The sequence below is a fragment of the Falco biarmicus genome, chromosome 6 (genome assembly GCF_023638135.1).
Source record: "Falco biarmicus isolate bFalBia1 chromosome 6, bFalBia1.pri, whole genome shotgun sequence".
Taxonomy (NCBI): domain Eukaryota; kingdom Metazoa; phylum Chordata; class Aves; order Falconiformes; family Falconidae; genus Falco; species Falco biarmicus.
Window position 1 is genome coordinate 70036741 of NC_079293.1, and position 26592 is coordinate 70063332.

General features: G+C 37.1%; 1 protein-coding gene across 1 annotated transcript in view; it reads left to right on the top strand.

Annotated features, from left to right (window-relative positions):
• Positions 1-26592, top strand: part of ASCC3 (activating signal cointegrator 1 complex subunit 3) — a 281105-nt gene that overhangs the window by 14379 nt on the left and 240134 nt on the right. The window contains exons 2-4 of the mRNA XM_056342568.1: positions 4758-4901; positions 5687-5837; positions 10063-10646. Of these exons, the coding sequence (XP_056198543.1) occupies positions 4812-4901; positions 5687-5837; positions 10063-10646 (825 nt within the window). The 5' untranslated portion in view covers positions 4758-4811. The remainder of the gene's footprint in view (positions 1-4757; positions 4902-5686; positions 5838-10062; positions 10647-26592) is intronic.

Consider the following 26592-nt stretch of genomic DNA (forward strand, 5'->3'; position numbering starts at 1 on the left):
TATGTTGAAACATTTGTTGGAATTCTGGTATTCAGTGAGATGAATACCATGTATCAGGCAGCCACTATTTCTTCCTGAGTACGTAGTCCTTAATCTTGACATTTTGCTTTCAAAGACTGACCCAGTCTTGACTCGAGATCAGCAATATTCAACACAGACAACTTGAGAGAATTCCAGTGTGATGTCTGAGCCTTTTGCAGAAAATTTTGTCTGAAAGTGTACAATTGTTACTACATCATATAGCACTGCTTATAAAGGTGCAAAATATGAAGTTGGAATATAATAATATTGTAGTATCTTGCTTTGACCTGCTGTTATGATTAATGTCCCAAACATTATTAAACCACTGTTATCCCTGGCTGTCATCAACTTCAGTGCTAGGGGCTGTGTTTGTACTGTTTGCATCAAACAAGCTTGGATAAGAAGTTTAAGTGAATCGTCCCCATTGCTGTAAAATAGGTTTTTCATCTAATGCTTTTATTTGTTTCTTTAAAATGGCAGTGAGCAATACACACCAAATAGAATGTGGGGAGTTTTAAATACTGTATTTATTTGTAAATAAAATACGAAGTTTACCTTTGTGTTAATGAAGCTGCTGAGGTTAATTTTAGCAGTTCTAAAATGAGTTCATGTTCACTAAATTTTAACATTTTGGGATTTATTTATTTTTATTCCTCTTGCATAGTAAAGCAATAAAATATTCTGTATGTGGGTATTTTGAAAATGTCCTAATGTGTCCTCATGGTCTTGCTGCTTTTGTGTTTGATTTAAATAATCCTGGGCTAACATTTATTTTAATGTTTGTAAAATACAATTAAAGTGCAGAAAGTACTGCAGTGTCCCTTTTATTTTTTGTATTGCCTTACGGCTGGGATATCTTTTGCCTGTTTACTTCCTTTTCATTTGAAATGTTTCTGCTTTCACAAGAGCAAGTGAAAATGGCATTTGATCCAAATGCTATGTGGTCAATAGTAACCTGCTATTAATTGCCAATGTCTAAAGCCTTTTTTTCATTATAATATTCGTTGATGGGAATAGTAATTAGTAATAAATTCTTCAGGTTTTATAAATGAAAACTTTACATAGACAGCAAGAAACTTGTTAATAATTTAAAGAATTATAGGCAATATAGGCAAAACCTGGTAACGTGACAATATTCCTTAAACAGTTTAAATAAAATGAGTGCTGTGAAGTTTTAAAGGACTTAAGTCAAATACTAGAGGCTACAGAAGCTAGTACTTTGAAGCATGGATTTTACTTCTGATTCTGTTAATGATTCTGATAATGTTAATTTTACCTCTGATTCTGTTAAGGTTTGTGTTCAACTTAAAAATTGAGGTACCAAATTTCAGAAGTCCCCTTCTCTTAGCCCTACTGGGCAGCTGGCTTGATTTCTTAGAGATTACAGGATTTAAGTATATTTTAAAAGAGCATCTGTTTGACCATAATCTCTCTTAACATTTCAGTGGGCAAGAGAAAGACTGACTGTTATTATAGAAAAAATATGGGAAGGCCAGGAGTGGGAGGAAAACTTAATAGGCCGGTGAAAGTATGAAGTGGAAAACTTCTCTAGTAACGTTTGTTACCTCTGTGATATTGCTAGCATTTTTTTTAAATGTTTCAGTTTAATGAATAAAAACCAGCTGGGATTATGGTCCATGTTTGCTTTCAAACAATAAAGTTTGAATGGTTTGATATCTGAATTCTGAGTATAATCTGCTTCTAGGTTTTACTTCCTCTCATAAAAAGTTTCAGCATTAAAATCATACTTGCTTTTATAAAAGTTATTGCCTCTCATCTTCACAAAGCTTTAGAAAGGCGGATATTGCTTTTTCTGCTTTACAAACGGAAGCTTTGTGGAAAGTGAAGGGTTTTTTTAAGAGACGGGAAATCTGAAATAGTTCAAGGAATTGTCAAACTTCAGTTCCTTTTCCTAAAAATCATTAGCAGAATGTCTGATTGTCCTTACATTGAAGTGTGTGAGGGGAGATAATTTTTATCATGTAAAATTGCACGCATTTTAAGGTTAAATTTCCATTCCACATGTCCATCTACAAACATGAAAACATGGTACCAGTTCTCACACCCTTGTCTTGAGGGTGAATGGGCAGAAGAATGGCAAAAGTTCAACTTGCATCTCTGTATGTGGCCCCTGGTAAGTAGGATTTAATTGCTGCTGCCTTTTAGGTCTTTGTTCCAAAACAGGCAGATCTTAGCAGGATCATTTGGTAGTACAGATGTTTCAGGTGAAGCTGCAGGCAAACATGTATTTCTGTCAAATCAGAAGGAATTAGTTACTGTTATGGTAGCTGTGAGAAGACAAGCAGTAGCTGATGCATTCTAAAGGCAACGTGATGCAGGCAGGTACCTACATTAGCAAGCTTTATGTGAAAGCAGGTAACAGTTTTGGTTTTTTTAAAACAAATGTAAGGGCCACAGCATTTTTGATCCAGTGTTTAGAGCTGGCTCAAATATGTTGTGGAATAATAGTGTAAGTTCATAAACCTTACCTTGTTTTTCCTGTTAACAGTAATTGCACCTGTCCCCCACTTTCTAATTGATGGCAGGTTTTGTTTTCTTGTGGTGCCCTGGCGAGGGTGGGTGTCATGGACCAGAAGTGAAGGGCACGTGTGGGGTTCGCCTGTAAATGAGGTGCAGAAGCCTTGTGCAGCTGCTTTGCCAAACCAGCCTCCTCAGGGACTGGCAAGCTGTGGAAGCACGTAGGCACGTATGGAGCAGTGTTTATTAGTACAGGCTCAACTGTAGGGCTTTAGGGCTGGATTTGGCTCTTTGGCCAAGCCTGCGGTCAGGGAGGTGTGCCCTTGTCCTCTGGGGTTCCAGGTTTTTTATTTCAGAAAGTACCAATAACTCAATGAATAAAGGAGGAAGAAACACTCCCCTCAAAATCCAATTTTCTGACAAATGGGCTTGCTGGAGATGCTTTAAAAACTCCTAAAACCATGTGTAAAAAGTGAACTACTTAAAAGTCGGTTTGAACTTTCATAAATTACTATGCATGTTATTTCATAAAGGACAATTAAGATGATAATGGTACAGTTGCATTGTTGTGTGTTATTGCAAAGGACCATAATGCTATAGAAAAAGGTATTTGAGTGTAGGTATAAAATAAATGGCCAAATGGAGTGATCCATTGCTAATGGCAGTGTTGTCATTGGAGTAGCGTGAGAGTGATTTACCTTTTTTGTTGGGTTCAAACAAAAAAGGTCAGATTAGATTCCCTCAAATTTTGGACATGTTTTATAATGGTGGCTATAATGTTCGTGGGCTTTTTCACTAGGAGCTACACTGGTATGAATTACATGTCATATATCCACTGGACATCTTAAAAGCCAAGCATAAAAGCTGCGCTGTTGCTTGGCTCTGTCGGCTTCCAGGCTTGAATTTAAACATGCCCTATCACATTCACAGTTACAGATTTTGAATTTCCATGTTTTGTAGCTTCATTGTTATAACATTTATCTCCAAAATATCAGATGATGTGATAGCTTTTCTCCAAAAAGCATCTTAATGTGAGATGAGAAAACAAGTAGAGGTGACAAGTCAGTGGTATTTCTTTGTCTGTGACTGGAACACTGCATCTGGATTTGCTTTTGTGCTGTATTGCATAGTTGATAGCTAAAATACAAATGCAGCTATTAAATTAAGAAAAATGTTAAGGATAATTGGATTAAACCAGGGAGTTCTATACAGTATATGACTGGGGGGAGGTGGGGGCGGGGAGCAGGGGAAGTCATTTTATTAACTCTGGTTTAAGTTATTCAAATTCTGGATGGCCGGTGGTCTTCAGGCATGCTAAGAACGATGCAGATCATTAGGTTTATAATGATATCATTAATTGTTTCAAAAATAATCTAAACTTGTATCTATCTGCTACCATCTGAAGCTGTAGCTGTGCATTAGAGTTCATTAAACAATTCAGCTGTGGACATCTCTTGAAATTAAATAACTTTTGAGAATAGTTTCGGTAAAAGGTTTGGAATGAGTACAAGTTCAGATGGAGAACAGCTGTGTTTTGCTGTATAGATATGAGCCTGTTTCACAGAGGAAATTAGACTGTGCAAAAATAGGCTGTAGCCCTAGAGAGAGCCCCACACTGTGTGCGTGTGTCCGTGCTTCCAGTTGTGAGATGGAAACATCCCAAGGCATACTTTTTCCAGTTTCCCATTAGTCCTTTTATTCCCTTTATCTCCTATGATAGTTCAGGGCTCTGCATATTACAATCTTTTTTTCCTGTCGTGATTTTCTTTGCCTGTTTTGCTAGTTACAAATGGCTAAGCGGTTGTCAAGAAAGATGTCCCTGCATCAGCGCCGGAGGCTGCTAATGACCTAAAGCTCCCAGTATGGGTTGGTTCAGAGAAAATCTTCTTGTAGGTTGTAGTCACTTAACTGCTTTTGGGAGCTAAAGTTCAGTTACATAGATTTCACTATAATACTCTTGTCTTAGTGGTTGTAAAGGAATAACTGCCACTTTGCCTCATTGCTGGTAACTTGTCTTTAGCGAGGAGAGAGAAGAACCTGTTGAGTGATCTCTGCATGTTTCCATGACTTGCCTATGCTCTGTGCTTTACACCTCCCTTCTATTGAATCTTGATTATCAGCGTTTTGAGACTTTTTTTAAACTTGTTTAATTGAAGTGCCAGTCACGTTCTGCTTGCTCAGAAAGGTCTTTCAAATTTGTGATGTGTTTGTATTTATAGCATTAACAAAGCCACGTTATTTGTTTTATGCTCATCTAGGTGCTTGAACTGGGATTTCATTTCTCATCCTATGGATCACTGAATGAGTAACAGATGGCCTTGCCTCGTCTTACAGGCGCGTTACGCTCCTTTTCAAATGTCACTAAACATGAGGATTACAGTGAAGAATTAGCTGACTTAACGGTAAAGATTTTTTTCTTTTCTAAAGCATAATTGTAAAGTATTAGTGTGTATACAGTAAGAATTGTTTGCCTCCTTTGTTTGCATTGCCATTTTATAAGAGGAGGGAAGCAAGACAGGGCAAGAGTGCGTATAATTTCCTGTGCATTCCTTTATAGTGTCCTCACTCCAAGTCAGATTTGTTGTAGCTTTGTGGTTTATTCTAGGCGCTTACAACGATGATATGCTATATGGATAGTGTTGTTTGGCTGGGTTAGCACAGCCCTGTTACTTCATCTTTTAGGAAGTTACATTAAGCTGGGCTGGTATGTTTTTAGCTTATGCAGAACTGGGGTGCCAAACATTTCCTTTTGAATACGAAGTTCAACTTGGACTCTTGTTGGGATTTATTTAGAATAAGTTTAGTGATACTGAATTTAGATGCTTCTCCTCCCTGCAAGAAATAGTGCATTAAAGCAATAGATGTGTTGTGGTAACTTGTAATGTGAAATGAATTTGGAATCTTGGGAGCTCTATATCTCTTGAAGTTGCAAGAGTTTGGCTTTACAGAGAATTCTGTCTTGGAAGGAGTAAAGTAGTCAGACAGTCTGTGCATGTGTATCCTCCTTCTTCCTTATGCTCAGGAAAGGGTGTAAAGAACAAGTAATAGGGAAACTGCTTGCAATCATTACTACATACTGACTGAATGGAGTTGGAAAGAAGTGGTTTTATCTGGTGTTTAATTTTAAAGGAACCTCCGTGTAGTCATTTGAAATAAATTAAAAACCCTAAATATTTTGCATTTTCAGACTAAAAGGTCAAAACTACATGCACAGTTGCTGAAGTCTGATCTTACTTGGAAGAAGATAATAAAGTTTGTTGATGACAATTTGGATAAAAAAGAAAACCAAACTGTAAATGATGATTTAAAAACTATATTACAAGCTGCAAAACAAATAGGTATGTTTTCATTCTCTAGTAGTCTAATAATATACTCTTTCGTTGTTGGTTTTTTTCCAAGCTGCTTTTTGCCTGCATACTTTGCATACTGGTACAATTTTAGTTCTACCTTGATGCCAGACTTGCCCAGAAATATCTTTGAAACTCCAATTAATCTGATCTGTGTGTGCACATTTCGGTCTTTTATTTTATTTATTTTAAAATATGATACCATTGTTATGTGGATAGTCTTCCTTTTTGATATTACTGGTTTTTAGTGCATGGTATGGTTTGTGATGGACCTTTAGTAAGCAAAAGCAACATCTTCTGGAATGGCAGTACTCTGAGAAGAGAACAACCGTGATGTTACCTGCTTTAATTCCATGTGATTGGTATCATGAAAAATTGCACAGACACATAGGCAAATAAAAATCTAAGAAATATTTTCTGCTTGAAGTGTTTGGTGTTAAGGAGAGAAATAAATAATAGATTTCACTCATCTGGAATTAAGCTTTTAAAATTGAAATATGTTATAGCAAAGGAAGTGTGAAAACCTAGTTTTGATTGGAAACTTAGTTTTTGATCAAAGACTAAAACTAATCCAGCTTGTGTTGTTAGCAGAATTTAACTTCATCAGTTCATAAACTGAGCACATGGCCCAGGCTCTAGCTGTCATATACATAAGAATTTTTCATCTCAATTTAATAGGTATATTTTCTTCTTTTCTGATAATTTCAAATATCTTGAATATAATCTTGTAAGTAAAAAGACTGAGAGAACTAATATAGATAAGTATATTTGTCTTTTTTTGGCATTATACACCAATGGTTTTTATCACAATACAAATATTAACCTGTCAGTTGTGTTTCTATTTCTCAACAGTTCTTTTGGAAATAACTAGCAAATTGAGAAAGAAATAAATATCTAAACACAGACTTTCAAGAAAGGCTAGACAAGTTATTCATGTCCAGCATGTAGTAATCAGTTGTGCTGCACAGTTGCATGGAAGATGTCTGTTAAAGCTATTAATGGTTGTAATGGGTATTGCGTTCGTGAGTCATCAGAAGAAAAATTTTGAGTATTTCTCAAATCACTGACAAAAATGTTTTAAACTCATCTGATGATACATGTGTTCTAAACTTTGCTTTGTGGTTTAGTTCTTCCATGTTAGTGACATAACAGTTATTTTTACAAATTTGGTGCAATTTTTTTTTTAATCTTATGTTTTCTAATACAATTAGTAGAGCTGATGCTATTACTAGACTTTTACCTCTTCAGGCCAGAATTTAAGCATGTGGCTGCCTGTTTTTCTGAGACAGGCCTCTAGGAAGGGGCCACCTCTCTGCCCCAGCTCAGGTACCTCTGCTTCAGTGCTCAGATTTCAGCTGGCACTTGTGATACACAAGGTTTGAGGGAAGGTCTATGCAAGATTGGGAGTGAGTTTGTATCAATCGTCAGTGCCCAAAGTTAATATGGAAAAGGTGCAGTCTGTATTGATAATAGACCTGTATTGATTGAGAAGATCTACATAGGTGTTTTAAATATCCACTGGCTATAGTTTAATCATAAGAAGTACTGAAGTAAAATGTCAGTTAAGTTAGGGCTGATAAATATATAAAGATTATAACGTTTGCAGTACAAAAAGTAAGACCATGTGTAGTACAGCAAGTAGGAAAAAATGTCTGATGATGGAAAAAAGGTTATAAGCAAAGTGAGCATTTGCTGTTCTTAGTTGCAAATGCCATCTATGAAAATAATTCGGTGGAGTTGTGTTTTCAGTATTAATGACAGAAACAAGCATTACCTGTGTAACTTTTTTTTATTATTTAATTTTCACATTTGCCAAAGATTGCTGCAAAAACTTTCTAATTTTCTTTCCCCCCACCCCAGCTTTAATAGTGGGCCCAGTGTGGTCCGTAGGTAGAGTAAGTTGAGAGACTTGAAAGTAATAGTGTGGTAAATATTTGTTTGATGGATCAGAGAGGACAAAACTAATGAAAACAAATGCATGGTTACTTAGAGTAAGTTGGAAAGAAACTATCAGCTTTGACGCTTCTCAATAAAGATAGATGTGGAATGTTACACAAATGAGAACAGGCTACAGTGACTGAGGCACAAACTGAACTGGTGCTAATGTTCCAAATGCCCTCATCAGAAGCATGTAGTAGAGAAAAGGAATTGCTTGTATGTCTTTTTACTTCATTTTCAAGGAAATGAAATCTCAGCCTAGGCAACAGATACTGTAATATTGATATACTTTACAGGGAAAACGTCACTTACTGAAATGATCTGACTGGCTTAAAACCACAAAGGAAAGAGTTGCTTCAAGTAGTGCCATCTTGGCTGGCTCATTATATTCAGTAGGGAGGGGTAGTGTTTTCTCAAAAGATGCTTCCATGAATGGGAGATGTTAATAATAAAGGAGAATTAGCACATAATAAAGCTAAGAGCCTTTTCTCAAATCTTTCAGTACAATTGCTCTCTTAGTTTGGTAACATGTACTTCTGTTCTCACAGAAGTTTCTTTAAATAATGATGTGTATTTGTATGTTAGGAATATAAGAGTAAGGTTTATGCAGCCAAGCTCAGGTGTGTAAGTTTTTAGATGTTAGGGGTTTTTTTCCCTGTGATTCCCGTATAGTTAATGCTGAGAGGAAGGCTGAACAATCTTTTCCTTTGAGATACATTTACATATATGTTGTGTATGTGCCTTATCTTTATGTCATGTATTTTCCATATGAAGGTATCTAATGAGCCTGTAAATATCATCTCCAGTCCTCTCCGTGAACTTTTCAGGTTTTCAAAGTGCACCATAGGAAAGTTTAAGAGAAATACTGAATTTTTAGGCACCTCCACTTATACATTATGTTTCTAGTTACTCAGCCTTTTCCATCTTCTTATGCTGTATTTCTTTTGCTTTTTCCTATTACACTGTTGGGGAAAAAAACCCTTGGTTTTGCTGGGGTTAAACCTAGCCTAAGTTGAATCGAGTAATGATGCCAAAGTAATTAAGAATCCCCCCCCACTGTCTTCAATAAGTATTTTAACAGCCAGGAAACTGGGACATAGTAGAGCAAATACATAGGCCTGTAACTGGATAACAGGTATGCAGAGGCAGTGACAAGACACTTTTGATTACTGAAAAGAGAATAGCCTCATTTACTGTGTCAGTGGTGCCATTGTGGGTGGGGTGGGTTAAAGAATGAATAATATTGTTCCTTTTAAAATAAATAGTTTGTCTTTAATAGTTCTTTTGAATTAGCCATACCAAGAATTAAATCATGAGTGTTACCACTTAAATTGCACTGTTCTTTGCTGGAGTTCTATGAGTTGATGTTGATGTAAAGAATTGACCAGATAGGCATCTTGAGAACAGCAGCTTGTAAATCATCACAGTAAGCTTTTAAGATGTTTTTAAAATTATGCAATCTTGTAAGAAATATTCTACTAAAAATGTTGGAGTAACCTATCCAACTTACTGAAAAACGTTTTTTAAACTTCATAAAAAAATTCTACATGCTCTTGTCATATAAACCAAAAAAACCCAGTGAGCTGGATGGTTTTGTTTAGTTTATGCTTGGTGACTTTTAAAATTTTGTCTAGCAGTGACATTTTGGTTCATCATATGGAGGTTTTGCATATGTTTTCCTTGAGTACCCTTGTGAATAATTGTGTAAAGAGGTAAATTCATGTTTGTCTCTAATATATTTTTATTTGCATAATGTGATATTTTGTAGATATAAATCCAAATTCATGCATTTATTTGCTTTAATTTCTCTGGGCAATTTTTCTACACACATTCTGTAGTAACTCGGCTGGGAATTACTACAAGAATGTAGTAATTCCCAGCTGAGTTCTGTATGTTTAGTCTGTTATGAATATTCAGATTAGGTAGTGAATAAACAGTGAGACAGAGTGGAAATTTGTTACCTTTAAAAAGCTCATAAATACACCATCATGAGTTTAAGACCTCAGGCAAGTTTTTTGTCTAACTCAGAAAAATGAGAAAGCATTGGTAATCCTTAATATGAATTTCTAGTGAGTAGAAGCATAATGAAGACAGATGCTTTATTATCATATACCTTTTATAATTCAGTACATTGCAACAATTGGTACTTGTTGTTATGGTCTTCATATCTCTGTTGATGAGAACTGCAGCAAGAAATTGAATACAGTTATGTTATAGGCAATGAAAGAAAATCAGTTTGAAGTATATAAAGGTACTTTTTGCTTTTTTTCGTTAACAGTTGGAGCTGAGAATGGACAAGAAGCAGTTGAAAGCGGAGCTGTTTTTCTCTTTAAGACATTTCACGGGAAAGAATATGTTGGCCGTGATGAGACGAAGGTGATCAAGCAGATGTTTGGGCCATTTCCATCATCATCTGCTACTGCAGCTTGCAATGCCACATGTCGGATTGCTTCTCACTTCACTGAAGAACAGCTTACAGCCCTCATACAGATGGCTGAAGAGCAAAATGGTGATAACAGGGTATTCTTTGGTAAAAATATAGTGTTTTCATTTGATATGCATGATTTGGATCACTCTGAGGAGCTGCCCGTGAATGGTGAGGCTGATACGCAGAAAATTATAAGCTTAGATTATAACAAATTTCTGAATAACCAGCTGAATCACTTACAGAATTACTGTGAAGAGAAATCTGACCTCAAGTCTTTGGAAAAAGTAGATGATTCTTTTTTGTGGTGTGAAGTTGGAAAGTATCTGAATGAATCTCAAGGGGGTACCCCTGGAGGACCAACAACAGAAGACCTCTGCTGTACTTTGTATGAGATGCTTGCTTCTACCAAAAGTGGCGATGAACTTCAAAATGAGGTATAGTAGCATATTAACCATACTACATGTATTTGAAAGTTGCAGAAATACACAACTATTTCATACTGGATTATGTCAGTATACTTTATCCAAGTGTCATTGATATTTTAATTTTTTTTGTCTTGAAAAAAATTACATGGAAGCATCTTAATTTACCGGGCAGAATATGGGAGCAGCATGAATTTCATGTGAATAGTCTCCTTTTCCCCATAACAGACATGCGGTTTGTGGGGGGAGGGGTGGGGTGGGGTGTTGGCCATTTGCTCAGCTTCCCCATATTTTCTTTTTAAGCAGCAGCCAAATCAAGCTACTGTATACAAATGTCAGAACTTGTGAAAACAAATCAGTTAATTTTCCTGGGCAGGTTCCATCTGCAGTTTCAGAGCCTTCCTGTAGCTGGAAGGAAAGCTGGAGGACTGTGCAGGTGGTGCTACTTTAAAACTTTGTCACATCACTTCCATTTCTTTCAATAAGAGCAGGGGGTGGGTTTATTGCAAGGGCAGAGAAAGCTTGAGGGAGAGAGAACAGATGCTGGGAGACTGGAGTTGAAGCATAAGCATAGTGGTAGAAAGGGGAAAGAGCATGATTAAAGGCTGGTGAAGAGGCTTTCAAGGTGTGTGCAGGAGAGATGATTGGATTAATCTAGTCAAGAGAACTGTTTTTGAATGGGGTTGGGAAAGAATTCCTGCAATTTGCTTATTGTTTCTTCCTGTGCACTCTTATGTCTACTTTGTTTTTCCTTATTTGCTCTGCTTTCATCCCCTGAAAATATCCAATACTTAAATCTCAAACTGACTCTTCAGAAAGACTTTAAATGTTGAAAATTTGCTACAGAAATACAACTGATGGTAGGAATAGACAATCCTGTGAAAGACAGTATAATGAAAATTTGCTGGATTTTGCCGTTACAGTAGTAGATTTTATTATTCTTAACAAAAAAGTAAGTGATAGAAGAGCTGAATATTTCATTTTAAGTTTAGATAACTATGTATTGGTGTCTATTGCATAGTGATACAGTTCCCAAAGCCCTCGTCTTGTTTCATTTGAAAGTCAATAGACCACATTTCAGCTGTCCTTTGATCTGTGTTCTGTATATGAATATTTTCTTACAAACTTATTCTAATTTGAGAGCCTAAACATGAATATAAAGAGAAGCTGATATAATTTCTACTGCATTAAAGTAGATTTTGAAAAATAACACTTTTATGCATGTCTGCAAACAGTTTCATATTTTGGGTGGTTTTATTGAGGGAAGACACGTGAAAATGGACAACTGAACAGATCTTGGAGAAAGAGATTGGATAAAGAAACTTGAGTGTCAGATGAAACATAAAGGCATTCTTTTTTTATTTGCCATAGGGACCTGAAGTTTATAATTGTACGGAGATAAAGATTTCAATTTTTTTTTTCTAGATCAGCAAAATACTTTTCAGATATAGTCACAGGGTATGCAGAAATAATTCCATACTTATGCATAATGCATACTTAATCCTAAATTGAATTTGTAAAATATTAAAGGAAATGTTTGAAACCTTTCACTTGAAGCAAGAAGTAGTAACTTTTTTATTTTGCAACAGTATGATTATAATGGATTGCTAAATCAGTTGGCAGACAGTTCAAGCTATCAGTTTATGTGGATCACCAATAAAGACTTCCTTTCCTTTGGCTCTGGTAAAATGTCTGTTCTGATGGCTTTACAGGAATTTTAATTTGATAATTTGAAAAAATTATTTACTCTTCCAGTAATCGGAAGATTATTTAGCAAGATTAAATCCTTGTCTCTTGTTACTAGAGAAAAAAGGATTCTTTCCCTTGAGTGTCTGAAACCTGTTTCTTACTTTGGATTTTCAAGAGCTGTTAGAAATAAAAAAATACATTTTGTCCCAGTTCTTATTTCAGCCCCCATGTTGCCTTTCCTTGCAACACTCTTATTAATTCATTGTTCATTGCACAATGTGGGGGCTGAGAAGGGGGTGAGACTAATTTGAACCTGATCACCTTTTCTTAAAAGCTAGTGGCATTTGTATTGTGCTTTCTGTAAGAGTAGTCATGACTTGAAAATTTCTTTGGACTTTGGATTTTAACATCACTTAGGCATTATTGGGTTTTTTATTACAGCAACTTTACTGGTGGCATCACTAAGAGCAGATGGTGGTTTTAAACCTGAAGATAACCCATTTCTAGAATTAGGTCATAATTTGCCAAATGAGATGGTATAACAAGTATGTGAATGATCATGGATCATGCATACTGAAAATCTTACGTTAATTGGGGTGATGCATAGATGCTGAGGTCTCCATGCTCTACAAATGGTTTTTTTCTTTATAAACCAAGAAAAAAAGAACTATTGATATGAAAGGATAATTCTTTGTAAATAAAAATCCAGATCAGTAAAAAAAATATTAATATGTTAAAATAGTGGCTGTGTCTATTCTTCTGTCTAGGAAGACAGAACTGTCTGTTTATTATTAAACAGGAAAAGAACATGCTGGTGTTGAGGATATAGGTGAGTGGATTTACTATAAGACAACTTCATTTGATCTTTAAGCAAAGTTTATTAAGATTCCAGATCACATGAAAACTATGAGCATTTTTAGATCATTTCAGAGGTGACAGCCTGGGTTTTTTTGTAGCATATGTATAGGCACACACAACATGTATCCTATTTAGGTTTTTATCTACTTATGAACTGTACAAGGTGAAATAAGCTACTTCCTCCACCACTGTATTAGCTTATGCTTAAAGTTGTTGGTGAGGTAGAAGAAAGTAATACTTTGTTCTTTGTTGTCACTGTTTAAGAACATTGCACACTTCCTTTGGGACAGTTTGTTTATCTGGTATATCACTAGTGACTCTTAATTAGAGGAAAATTGATTCTTATGCTTGGAGTGACAAGGGAGTTATAACTTAGTGTTTGGGGCACGTGCTTTTCATTGGGGACATAAAGTCTAGTAAAGCTAAATGACAACTACTGGAGCATGATTTCACTGTATGTCAGATTTTGTTGAGTATGAAATGGTAATGATGCGGTAACAAAACCATTACTTAAAAACAGGAAGAAAAAGCTGATGACAAACTATGGAGTTTTGCTCAATAACCGTTGTGCTTTTTTATTGTTATTTTTTATTAAAACTTAGTATGCAGTGCATTCCTCCAATTCCAGTACTCAGTTTCTAGTATATGGCACTTCCATAATGAAGACTGGAGGCATCTGAGAGTATTTTATCAACTTTGCCACGTAACCCATCCCAGGAAAACTAGGAAAAAGGTGGAGGGGTTAAGTCCCTCTTTGGTTACACCTCTGCCGTTCTCAGAGGGTGTGTCTCTTCTGTGAACTCTTGACATAGTTAATTTGCAAAATTTTTCTGAATTTTATTTTGGAAATACTTATGTCTATTTTTACACTAATGCAGAGGTGCATTATCCCTTTATCTTCAAACAGGAAGAAATTTCTATAGAACTAAAATAACTAGAGGAAAAAAAGGAAATGCAATGAGAATTGTGTTAAGATCTAATTTATACTGCACAGATTATGAAAAATTGTGCAATTTGTCTCAGGCAAAGGAAAGGACTTTGCCCAAATAAAATTAAGAAACCTTAATGTCATTCAGCATATTAGATTAAATGGTGTTTCTCAGACAAGATAATGTTAAATGCTGTATAAATGACTAGAATACCAGGCTATGATGTAAAACAGCAGAACTCTTCCAAGAAAATTACATTGTTAGTAGTTTGTGTATTATGTGAGTAGTACATATGTTTACTTACCTCTATATATGATATATTTATTTCCCTATAAAGGAAGACACAAGAGTTTTACTGCTTAGGTTTCTTTTGTCTGCTTTATAGTTTTGACTGTCTCCAGCTCCCTGCATTAAAAGCTAGCATATAAACATACTTGAACTATAGTATCCAGGACTTCCATCAGTTAAATACAATCCAGCTATATTGCAAGTTGTTGTGGTAAAAACATTCCTTTTTGTTTCATTTCTAAGGATAATTCATTATTCATCATTCCTACTGAAAAAGCGTGATATGGCTTCTTCCTTCTTGTCATAAGCACCTGAGAATATTTGAGTAAGGAAAACTACCATAAGAGACCAAAGGGTAGTAATGTGGAATTTGAAGGTGTTGCATCCTTCAAGCATCAAAAACATTCCTTTCAAATGAATGTAAACCTGAAATCGGAAAAGTACAAGTTGTGCAATATAGGTTTTTATATGGGGGGGGGAAGGTCAAGAGTTGGGCAGCACCTCTTCTTGTATGTATTTCTTAAAATATGCATCCAGTAATATTCTCATCATTAGAGCCAGAAGGTTACACCTTTATTACAGAAATGTCGTTCTTTTCATGCTTATTTCAGAACAGAAGTTAATAGATTAGATTATTTTGTTGTTTCATGAACTTGGATTTTTTGTGTGATGTTTGTGTGTCTCTGAATGCTTGATGTAGCCACAGGCTTTTAGACAGTTTTCCCCTGGCTCTGCTGTGTGGAGCTTTATTGTCTCTTAGGCTTCTGTCTGTAACTTTTCTTTAGCTGCCTTTGTTGCTAGTAGCAATATAATTTTCGACTTTTTTTTTTTCCCCCAGTGCTTGGGTTAATCTACATGGTTTCTGTTGCCCTGTCTTAATCCTACCACAAATGTCTGCCAGTGTGCTTTGTTGGCCAAACCTGTAAATGCTGTTGGGATCAAGAACAAGGGGAATTTAACTAATCTGTCAATTCAGCAAACTGGCAGGAAGCTCCTCTGTGTCTGACGCCAGTCTTTCTGCAAAAGTAGTACAGAAGAGTAAAGGAGAGCAAAATCTGTTCAAACTTTCACAGAGTCGGGAAGGATCTTTTCTGTCAGTGATACAGTATCTTAAACTAAGGAAGACTCGGTAATAAAGGACTATGGGAAAGTTTGTCCCAATTTCTCTGGTGAAGACTGCTCCAGAGTCTTGTTGCCTGGGTGGTGAAAATGAACTCGTTATCTGCTTTCTGGCTTTATTCAGGGCTGATTTATGATAACTTTTCCTGTGCTACAGTTGTCCTTTTTTTTTTTTTTTAAACCGTTTTAGAAAATGAGCATCAAAGAACTGCACATGTAACTTTTTTTTTTCAGACAATGCTATTCCTTTTAAACTCTGCCCTTCCTTTCATTTACTCTTCAAGCAGTTCCTTGCCAACTTTTAATTCTTCTATTAATGCCCAATTTCATGAATTTAACAAGTTCTCGTGGAAAATCGCAATGCTTTAAAGGAAGTCCAAATGTGAAACAACTGCTATTTATTCATTCACTAGATAAATGAAGTGTTAGACCAAGTGATGTATCAATAGCAAGCCCATGCTATGTTTATGCCGTTTTCCAGTTACCTGTGTGATTTTTTTCAAAAATATATTCTTTTAACTCTTCTGCAATCATATTTATATTTTTTATCCACAGTATAATTGCACTTGTAGGTGTGTGCTCCCTGACCTACAATTTTATGTGCCAGTGTCTGAAGATTTATGAAAGATTCTTACACTCAAGCTGCAACAGTGAGATCTGAATTTTGTTCTTAGCTTCCATGTGATCACTTTTACATCCATACTCTTTATTCTTTAACCAACTTATCCTTATATCCAAAACCATTTTTCTTTAAAAATCAGAATTGTCTATGATGAATTTTAAAATTGAAATCTGTTGAAGTAACATGTCAGTAATTAAATAATGAAGAGTCAAAATTTCCCTTTCAAAAGGAAAATTTATGCTACAGTAAGGGACCTAGTTAGCGAAATCACCTGGTCCGTGGAACTCTGAATGGAAAACACGCCTGGATAAATTCAAAGCAAAAGACACTAAAATTATTCCCTGATGTAGTGATATAAACCAGTAAATACAATCATAGGAATACCAGGTTGGAAGGGACCTCAAGGATCATCTGGTGCAACCTTTCATGGCAAAAGCATGGTCTAGACAGGACAGCCCAGCACCCTGTCCAGCCATATCGTAAAAGCGTTCAGTGTTGGGGAATCCACCACTTTCCTGCAGAGATTGTCCCAACGGCTAACTGTTTTCACTGTGAAAAATGTTCCCCTTGAGTCCAAGCGGAATCTCCCCAGGTACACACTACCCCTCGTCTTTACTGTGTGACTCCTTGTAGAAAGGAGGTCTTCATCTTCTCTGTAGCCGCCCTCCAAACACTGGAAGGCGGTGATAAGCTCTCCCCTAAGCCTTCTTTTCTCAAGACTGAACAAACCCAGTTCTCTCAGCCTGTCCTCACACGGCAGGCTTCTCAGTCCTTCGATCATCTTTGTGGCCCTCCTCTGGACGCCCCCCAGCCTGCCCACATCTGGCGTTTTGTATAGCGGGAACCACAACTGAACACAGTATATTCCAGGTGTGGCTGAGAAGCGCTGAGTAGAGGGGGATAGTGGCTTCTTGATCTGCGCTGGTGATGCCCTTGTTGATGCAGCCCAGCATCCTGCCAGCTCTCCTTGCCGCAGCAGCACGCTGGTCGCTCATCTCCAGCTTCCTGTCCACAGGGACCCCCAGGTCCCCTTCCACAGAGCTGCTCCCCAGCCGCGTAGATCCCAGCCTGTGCTGCACTCCTGGGTTATGTCTTCCCAGGTTGCAATGTTGTCCTTGTTGATCTTCATAAGGTTCTTGCTAGCCCACCCTTCCAGCCTATCCAGGTCTTCCTGCAGGGTGGCTCTCCCTACCGAAGCATCCCCTTCCGCGCTTGGTTTGGCATCATTGGCAATCTTCATCGCGGCAAGCTTGATCCCATCACCCAGACCACCTGTGAAGGTATCGGACAGCGTTGGGCCCAATATCGATCCCGGGGACCCCACTTGTGACAGCCTGCCAGTTTGAAATGCAGCTGCTCACCGCCAGCCGCTGGGTGCGGGCTGCGGGCCAGTTCCCCACCTGCCGCACAGGCCGCCCGTCTGGATCGCAGTGCGTCAGGATCTCCGGGAGGCGGCTGCAGGCAACCGAATCAAACGCCTGGGAGAAATCCAGGTGGACAATGTCCATCGCTCGCCCCATATCAACCAGGCATTTGCCCTCGGTGAATCTGTGCTGGCTTTTCCTAGTCATGTGCTTCATTGGACTTGGGATAGCCCCCAGGAGGTTTCGTTCCGTAACTTTCCCAGGGACTGAAGTAAGACTGATGGGCCTGTAATCTCCTGGGTCCTCCTCTAAGCCCTTCTTGTAGACAGGGGTGACGTTAGCCTTCTTCCAGTCTTGTGGCGCATCCCCCACTCTCCGCTGCTTCTCACAGAGTAAGGAGACCGGCCTCACAACACCGTCAGCCAGCTCTCCTAACACCCTCAGATGGCTGTTGCCAGGGCCCATCGATTTGTAGGGGTCACGCTCCTGTAACAGCTCATGTACCAGCTCTTCCTTCACTGGTGGTGGGTCTGTTTTCACCAACCTGGATTTTTATTCCCAAGGCCTGGGGCCCAACAGCGCTGATAAAGACAGAGGTGAAGAAATTAAGAACGTGTTGAGAAACTCTGCCTTTTCAGTGCTGCTGGTGCCTAATTCACCTCTTCTGTTTAACAGCAGGCCAATATTTTCCTTCTGTTTCTTCTTGTTTACATACCTGAAGGATCCTTTCTTGTATTTATTTACATGTTTGCCCAATTTAAATTTGAACTGAGTTTTTGCCGTTCCAACTGTGTCTCTGCACACCCCAGCAATGCCCTTGCCATTCTGAACAGGTTTTTGTCTGTTTTTCTATCTCTGGTACACTTCTCTCCATTTTGAGCAGACTCCGAGTCTTGTCACCAGTGGGGCTTAATTGTACTGGTAAAGATAAATAAAAGAAATATATAACAGGAGATGAATTTTTTTCTTTCATTTTTTCCCCTTTGTAGTCATCTTTTAAGAAGTCTTTCCAGTGTACCCAGTCAAATATAGTATAGCATCACCAGCATCTGAAAGCATACATGTTTTTTTACAAGTAGGCAGTTCACATATAAAGCTGTTATTAAATGATGGTTGCAATTAAATAAGGAAAAGGCATTCACAGATTTTATTATAAAGTCTTCCTGTGTTAGACAAACTTGGATTTCTGTGTGGTTTTTTGATACTTGAAGACTAAGTTGTATTTCTAAAATTGTGTATACTTCAGCCTGCAGCAATGATTTTTTTATAGAATCTCTTTATGTCTAAACTAAAACACAGTGGACAGATTTGGCGATAGAAGTAGCAGCCTCACACTGCAGGTTGCAAGTCACAGGGCATGTCATTCACAGTAAACCAGGATTGGTCGGTTTTGCTAATTGATCAAAATAGAAACTATAGAGGTCAGCAGTCAACAGATAATACAACTTTTTCCTATTGCCTTTAATTACAGTTCATTTTTTTTTCCCTCCAGAAAGCTTTTTATCATGTATCTCAGGGATACCATGGAAAGGTGCACAATTTTTTTAGAACATATAAAGCCTCTGTGGGTTGCTTTTTAGTATTGGCTGCTGAAACAATTTTAGGTATGCATATTAATATTGGGTAGTATGTTACTGTATAATCTGATGGGTTGCTAAAGGACATAAAACCCCTTAAATTTTCTTGGATCATGTTCACTATTGTGTTTGCTGGAGTTGTTGAGGGGAAAACTACCCTCAGCATTTCACAGTGCTGCAAGGAAAGAGTATGTTGTGGGGCTGGGTAAATACCACTTTCATCTATCATGAGTATCTTTCAAAAAGCCCCCACAGTTTTTGGGTTACTATCGCTTTCTTTATCTTATGCAGCCCCCTCTTATTTGAACAGAGCTTTCTTTCCTACACTGCCCCACTGACCCCTAAAGTTGAAAAAGTTATATTTAAGAAATGATGATACTGCATTTCACATGATAGTCTGATCATGACAGAAAGTGTGTCTAGACTGATCAGTACTTGCCTTTTATTCTGGGGAATGCATGTCACTGTTTCTTTTGACTTTATTTTTAATGGTATTTTATTAATAGGTATTCTTGTTTAATTTTGCTTATAAAATGGAGAGGAATGCAAGCAGCACAGAGGTAAAGCTATGAAAACTATTTGTAGTTATTACTTAAATGTTAGGCTTTCTTAATTGACATCACACTTATGCATTTTATTGCTTTGAGTAGTGAGATCAAGAAATAAAATCTGAAAAGTGTAAGGTGGTGTCCAGTATTCCCATGCTGAGTCTAGCAAAGGTTCGTAGGGATGATGAAGGGTCTGGAGCATCTGAGGTACAAGAAGAGACTGAGAGAGCTAAGATTGTTCAACCTGGAGAAAGGAAGGCTCAGGGGGATCTGATCTGATCAGATGTGATGGTGAGAGAGTAAAGAAGGTGAAGCCAGACTTGTCTCAGTGATATCCAGTGGCAGGACCAGAGACAGTGGGCATAAACTGGAATGCAGAATATTCCATGTAAACATAATATTTATTGTCACTGTGAGAGTGGTCAGACACAGGAGCGGTTTGCTCAAGAGGTTGTGGAGTCTCCAATCCTGGACGCTAGATTATTTCTAGAGTTTCCTTCCAACCTCAACCGTTCTGTGATTCTGTCATTTTAATTTAATAAATAGAAGTAATTTGAGAAAACTCTTCTATCTATTACTAATTCTGTATAAATTTAAGTCTTCATTTTTGATGCTTTATTTCTTGCATTAAAATCAAGTGTAAGTTGTCCCTTACCCTAATATGTTCTTTTTAAGTTAAAAAAATTCTTGTTTTGTGGTAAGTTCCTTGTTAGAATCTCATAGTAAGTGGAGTACCCCTTTTAAGTACTTAGTTTTAACCTTATGTGTAACATTTAATGAATTACAGCATACAGGAAATAAATAGTCCTTGTGTTGCAAGTAATCTCAATTAGGTTTTAAAGTGACCTTGATTTCAGATGTGTTAAATTGGTCACCGAATTTAAGTATCTCTAAATAATGGACATTTGTTGTTCAGAGAAATTTGGTTTCCTGCATTAAACAAGAATCTGTGTAATGGTCATTATTCTTTTACGAGAAAATACATAGCATCTTAATTTACATGACCAAATTTCTCATCCCCTTTAAAAGCCTAACATTATTTATGTGAAGGTTTAAGGTTTTTTCAGTGTGTAAGCTAAGACAAATGTAACATTGTGAAATTACATTGAAATACAGTTCAACAAGAAAGAGCATACTTCAGAGCTCATAATGCAAACCAGCCACAAAAGGATTTCTGAATTCCTACAGACTGCACACACTTATTCACTCTTTCAGGTAAATGAATGGAAGGACATATACAGCACTGCACAGTATCACATTATTTGAGAGTAAGACTAAGCAAGCATGCGTAGATTTTGTTTTGTACTAGCGACTTGGTGTGCTGTCAGTAGCACACACTGCAGACACTGTTCTTTATATTTACGTCTTGCTCATTGCTTTCATGAGTAGTCAGAACTTGTGTTTACATTTCACAAATAAAACCTGTATTTCTAACTATTAGTATCCAAAAATGTAATGACCTAAGAAACACTTAGCTCATACTTCTAAACCTGAATTCAGTTTAGTAATTCTTAGGTCTGTATTGAGAGTGATTCTCTGAGCCATCTGAATATGTAATTGGTTTTAAAGGTGCTAGTTTTGAGACCTTTCTTCTGACATACTGTGCAGGTTGCAACAGAGGTGCTTTAGAGAAACAAGCTGCATTATCGGTGCGCAGTGCAATCGCCTCTGGCTCAGTATTTGACTAATACTTCTGCTTGGCTCAGAGGGCAAGTGGCATTTGTTTGCATATGCTGGGTAGCTCTTGCCCTAGATATAAGCTGACCTTCTCCATTAGGAAAGTGCAGTATGCAGGTGTGAAAGTAGGCATGGACTTTTCTTTCCTTAAGCAAAAAAAGCTGATGCTTTGTGTCATATTTTGCTGCTTTGTAGAATGCTGGATATTGGACTTTGCAGATGCTAGTTCTTCCAAATATCAAATATGAATGTTTGTTTGAAACTCAGTTTTACTTGTCAATAGCTCGGCACATCAGTCTAATTACGTGTGCTTCCTTGTTCCCAGAAGGTTCTCTGTTCCCTGTCAAAGCCAGCATTCGGCGGTTTTGTGTAAGCTGTCGCTCTTCTCTTCAAGCTTAGGACTCCCGGCTGCAGTTTTTCTAATGCAGCTGAAGCAGAACCAAAGGTGCTCTGAGAGCCCCAGTGCAAGGCTGCTGTTTTCCCTGCGTGGTTTTCCTCAAGCCGTTAAGTGGAGAAAGACAACTTCGGTGTCAAAATGCGATTTGGCAGAACTTGAGGCCAACAGAATTAGCATATAATCTTTAGAAAAAATAGTGGAAAACACTTTTTGAAATATAATAAAAAGCATAATTTACGGAGACATAAGTAAACAGTACAGCTTGTTAGTGAACGAGAAAATCAAATTGGCCAGAAACAGAAGCCAGTGGTGAAATGGCTGGCGATTGTCCAAAGTGAAATAAATATGAAAATTGAATATATTTTGAAATAATAATTAAACATGTAAGTTCAAAGACAAAACCTCTAGGATCAAATACTAGTAGTATTAAAATAAGTTGGAGATTCATACTTGATTTCAAAAGGTTTTTTTGGCTTTTTACTAGTTGTCTTACTCTGTGCTTATCTTTTTAACTTATTTTACAGAGATGGTTTCTGAACTTGTGTATGTATAGCTGGTATTTTACACACACAGCCAGTAAAATAGCACCATTGCAAAACAGGATTGCACTAACATGTATTTTTACATGGCTTGGGAAATTTTTGCCACTTAGAAGAGCTTCAACATTATGGTGTCATTGTGTTTTTATGAGACTGTCCCACTGAGGAACTGGATATTTGGTTATACACTGACTAGTTAATTACTTTACTGATTTTTTAACTAGTATTATACTATTAGTCTTGAAAAACTGGTATAAGCAGATGTAGTAATAATTATGTGAAATATTAAACAAAATTGAATGCTCATGTGAACAGAGGGTAGTCATACTCCAAGTCTTTTGTTCAAAATGGAAGATATAGTACATTGGGGTTTTTTGTCATAAAAACTGACTAATTAGCTTGGTTTAGAACATGAACTGTTTTTTATGAGCTATAGTATTTATTACCGTAGTTATTTATCATAAGAGACAAAAGATGTGAAACAGCTTTCAGAAATTCATTAATAAAGGGAAAATCTTGGATATTTGATGCCAAAACTGAGTGTCTCAGGAGTACATTTCTGTCATGCTGCAGAAGTTCTCCAGGCCTCTAAACTTAGCATGTTAAAGCTGTGCCGGAGCTAGGCATGGACTCTGCAGAAAAGCAACAAAAGCATTCTGTGCTTCAGCATCTTGTATTACTACATATTATATATAGTATAAATACAGAATATTATAGGCATAGTTACACATTACTGTCTTGTATTACTTGGCAATGTTTATTGAGTCCAGAAGTTTGTGGAGATTAGGTTTTTGGATGCGATGTGTAAGAATAGCAAAAAAACATAATACTTTGTTATGTAGAAGTCGTTATTAAACCATTCCTTATGAATGTTGGAATTTTAGAGTAAGGAGTTTACTGACCATCCTTACTCAAAGTAATCAAATGTTAAATATCTTGACATACTACTTGAAATGGCATTATTTAAAAAAATGCAGATGTTGAAAACATGAGAATATTCACCCAGGTATGTAGATACTTAAATAAAAACCAAAAAAGGCACAACCAGAAAATTTTATTTGGACTGAACATATTTCAAAGACATCAACATCTCTTATGTTTATATCCCATTGTAAAGACCTTAAAGACCTTCATTGTAAGTACTGCCAGATGCTTTCAATGTTAGAACTACATCTCATAGTTGATCTTAACTGGAGAATGTGTTAATATAGACTGCCTACTGATAGGGAAAGCAGTTTCAGAAGATGACTTCATCATTACTATATATAGGAGGTGCTAAAAAATAATTGGAAAAGGGCTCACAGGAGGTCCATCATATAGAAGGTAGCATGTGAAATAAAGCATGGATAACTGAGGAAATGAAATATGAAGAAATAATTGCCAGTCTGGCTTGATGCGAAGAAGTATCAGTAGTACAAACATATTTAGTGTGGGAGTAATGCATCAACGGACTGTGGCCTGTGGTAAAAGGCACTCGGAGAGAGGGAGGGGATAGCGGTAGACTGGCAGCATAAAACAAACGTTTTGTAAATATTGGCTGCTCTTCCTAGTGAGGAAAAATCTCACCGAGAGTCTCAGTTACTTTCAGATTTTAGGCAAGCTTGTTTCCGGTGGTAGCATAGCTTTTGCAGTAACTAAGCAATTTTCACTGTTAAAAGAAGTGTGCGTGAGCATCAGCTCTCAGAACTGTTACACACAGAGCTATTGTATACTCCATGTGAGCGGTTCTCCAGGATGCTGAAAGTTACCTAATTGCTCCATTTGGACATGGAAATTAGTTGCCTGTAAGGGCTTTAAGCAGACTCTGAGAATCCAGAGTAGGTTATTATTATTTCAGTAAATATTCAATATCTGTTTTTATATAGGACATAGCTAGATTGCCAGTGCTCTTCAGAACTGGAATTGTCATAGGTTGTATTGTTATGTCCCTGTACCTGTTTATTTACTTTCTACTGTTGGTAGAACAGTTTTTAATTGTTACCGAACCACTGTTCATTTGGTATCTTTTTTTGCAATATTGAACAGAGTCTGAAATGATAGTTAAGATGTTACCTAAAAAACATATAAGGTACTTGAAAATTTGGATTATTTTTGGTGACTATTTTTGGTCACCTTCTGGTGATCCAGAAGGAAAGGGAAGTACTTACCTGACTTCTAGAAATGTTAATCTTTTGCTCCTGGATTAAGTCTTAAACCAGGCCACTAGTAATTGTTACTAATCTACTAGTGATTGTAAAGTTAGTTATACATTTCGGAAACTTACTGAGGATCCTTGTCTTGACGGTTTACAAATGGTTATGAATCCCAAACTTCAATATCATAGTTAACAAATTTTTTAGAAAACATGGAAGAGCAATATCTAGTATTTTTTGAAGTATCTGGGACATAAGAAGAGGAAGTGCTCATAGCCACAGTAATTTTTTAATAGTTCACATTCCTCCTACTTTTATTCTGTCATTATTTCCTTACATCCCCCCTGAAGTCACATCTAAATTTCATCTGCAACACTCCCTGAATGCTGTATAGCTCTTCTTTTGTCTTTGAACAATTTACAGACTTCTGCCAGGGAACTTTCCTGAGGACAGACAGAATTCCATTGCCATTGTATTACTTCCACGTAACTGTTTACTGAAAGTTAATTTGTTAGGTTTGTCTCTTAAGTCACACACAAGTTTACTATATGAAGTTGTTTGCATAGTAGAAAATAAACAAAATTCAGTCTGTCCTTAGAAATTTTTTCTTGGTTAAAATCAATAAAGAAGTGGGTTAGCTCTCATTGTGAGGCTCCTTTGACAGAACAGTTCAAAAAGCTACTGTTTAACATCCATTTTGACATAAAACTCGCTAATTTAAATGTTCACTGTTATGTATATGCAACACCACATGAAAACTTTAGATGTGATACTATGTTGATGTAACTTAATCTTCATTTTTCTTAATGTATTTTGAAATTACAACTTTAGCTTTTAGTTGGTTTGTGTGTACCCGTCCATCTCAGATATTTTCATGTCAAAGCAACTTATTTCATAAAGCACGTTTGGTTTAAAGTGTCAAAGTGTCTCTTCCTTATGTTCAGTAAAAGGACTTTCTAGCCCTAACAAATTAACATATTACAAAGCTTATTCCTCATTACCTAGTTCACAAAAGCAGTACCCGTTTTGGGAAAGTACAGGCATATGTGGATCACCCCCTGTGGTGTTTTATCTTTATCTTATCATCAAAGCTTCTAACTTGGCATGAGACTGGCTTTTCAAGCTCATATTCTTCTCTTTGTAATTTTATTAAAATTACTAAGAAAGTTGTATTCAGACAATACAAAGCTTAGGTCTCATTTTTCTTGACCATAGAGCTTATCTGCTCCCCTTTCATATAGTGAAAATAATCCAGTTATTTTTTTATACGGTTTTCTCTCTTTTTAGTTGTGGCGTTCTTTTTTTAAATCAGAGGTATACAGCTCTGTTGATGTCCAAGGACTGTTGAAACCCCATGGATGACAGGAAACTGTCTTTTTGTGAAGAGAGAGCCGTGCTGTCTCCCCTCACAAGAAACCAAATTGAATGGTGTTTGAGTTCTGGGTTTTGAGGACAGAGCTTAAGAAATTATCAAAGAGCCACAGTGAGAGCCAAGAGATGGTAGGCTTTATCCTGGTACTAAGAACTGGTCGCTCTCCTTCCTGTCAGTAACCTTTCCTCTTTCCTGTCAACTCCTTTGCTTCAGTTTTGTACTGAAAGATTGTTGTATCTTTTGAGGTGGTATGAGGCTTCATCTATTCATGATAACTATTGAATCAGTTTCGATATATCGTTAAACTTATGAGATGTTTTTCTAGACCAAGCCAGTCTGTAGCTGATAGAAGTTTCCCTTTTTATTTTCTTTGATGCTGAGAAGTTCTTGTCACATCCACATGGAGACATAAGGAGCTACAGCTTCTGCAAGAAATCCAGTTACAGAATCATAGAATGGTTTGGGTTGGAAGGGACCTTAAAGATCATCTAATTCCAACTCCCCTGCTGCGGGCAGGGACACCTTCCACTAGACCAGGTTGCTCAAAGCCCCATCCAGCCTGGGCTGGAACACTTCCAGGGATGGGGCATCCACAGCTTCTCCAGACAACCTGTTCCAATGTCTCACCACCTTTACAGTATAGAACTTTTTATATCTAATCTAAATCTATCCTCTTTCAGTTTAAAGCCATTACCCCTTTTCCTATTAGTACATGCCCTTATAAATGCCCCTCTCCAGATGGCGCCTGAAAGGTTAAGGCTTACTAACTAGACACAAAATCACTTTCCTCCAATTCATTTTATGGAAAGCAGGAATGGGGCAAACCCCACAAAAATAATCCCAAAAC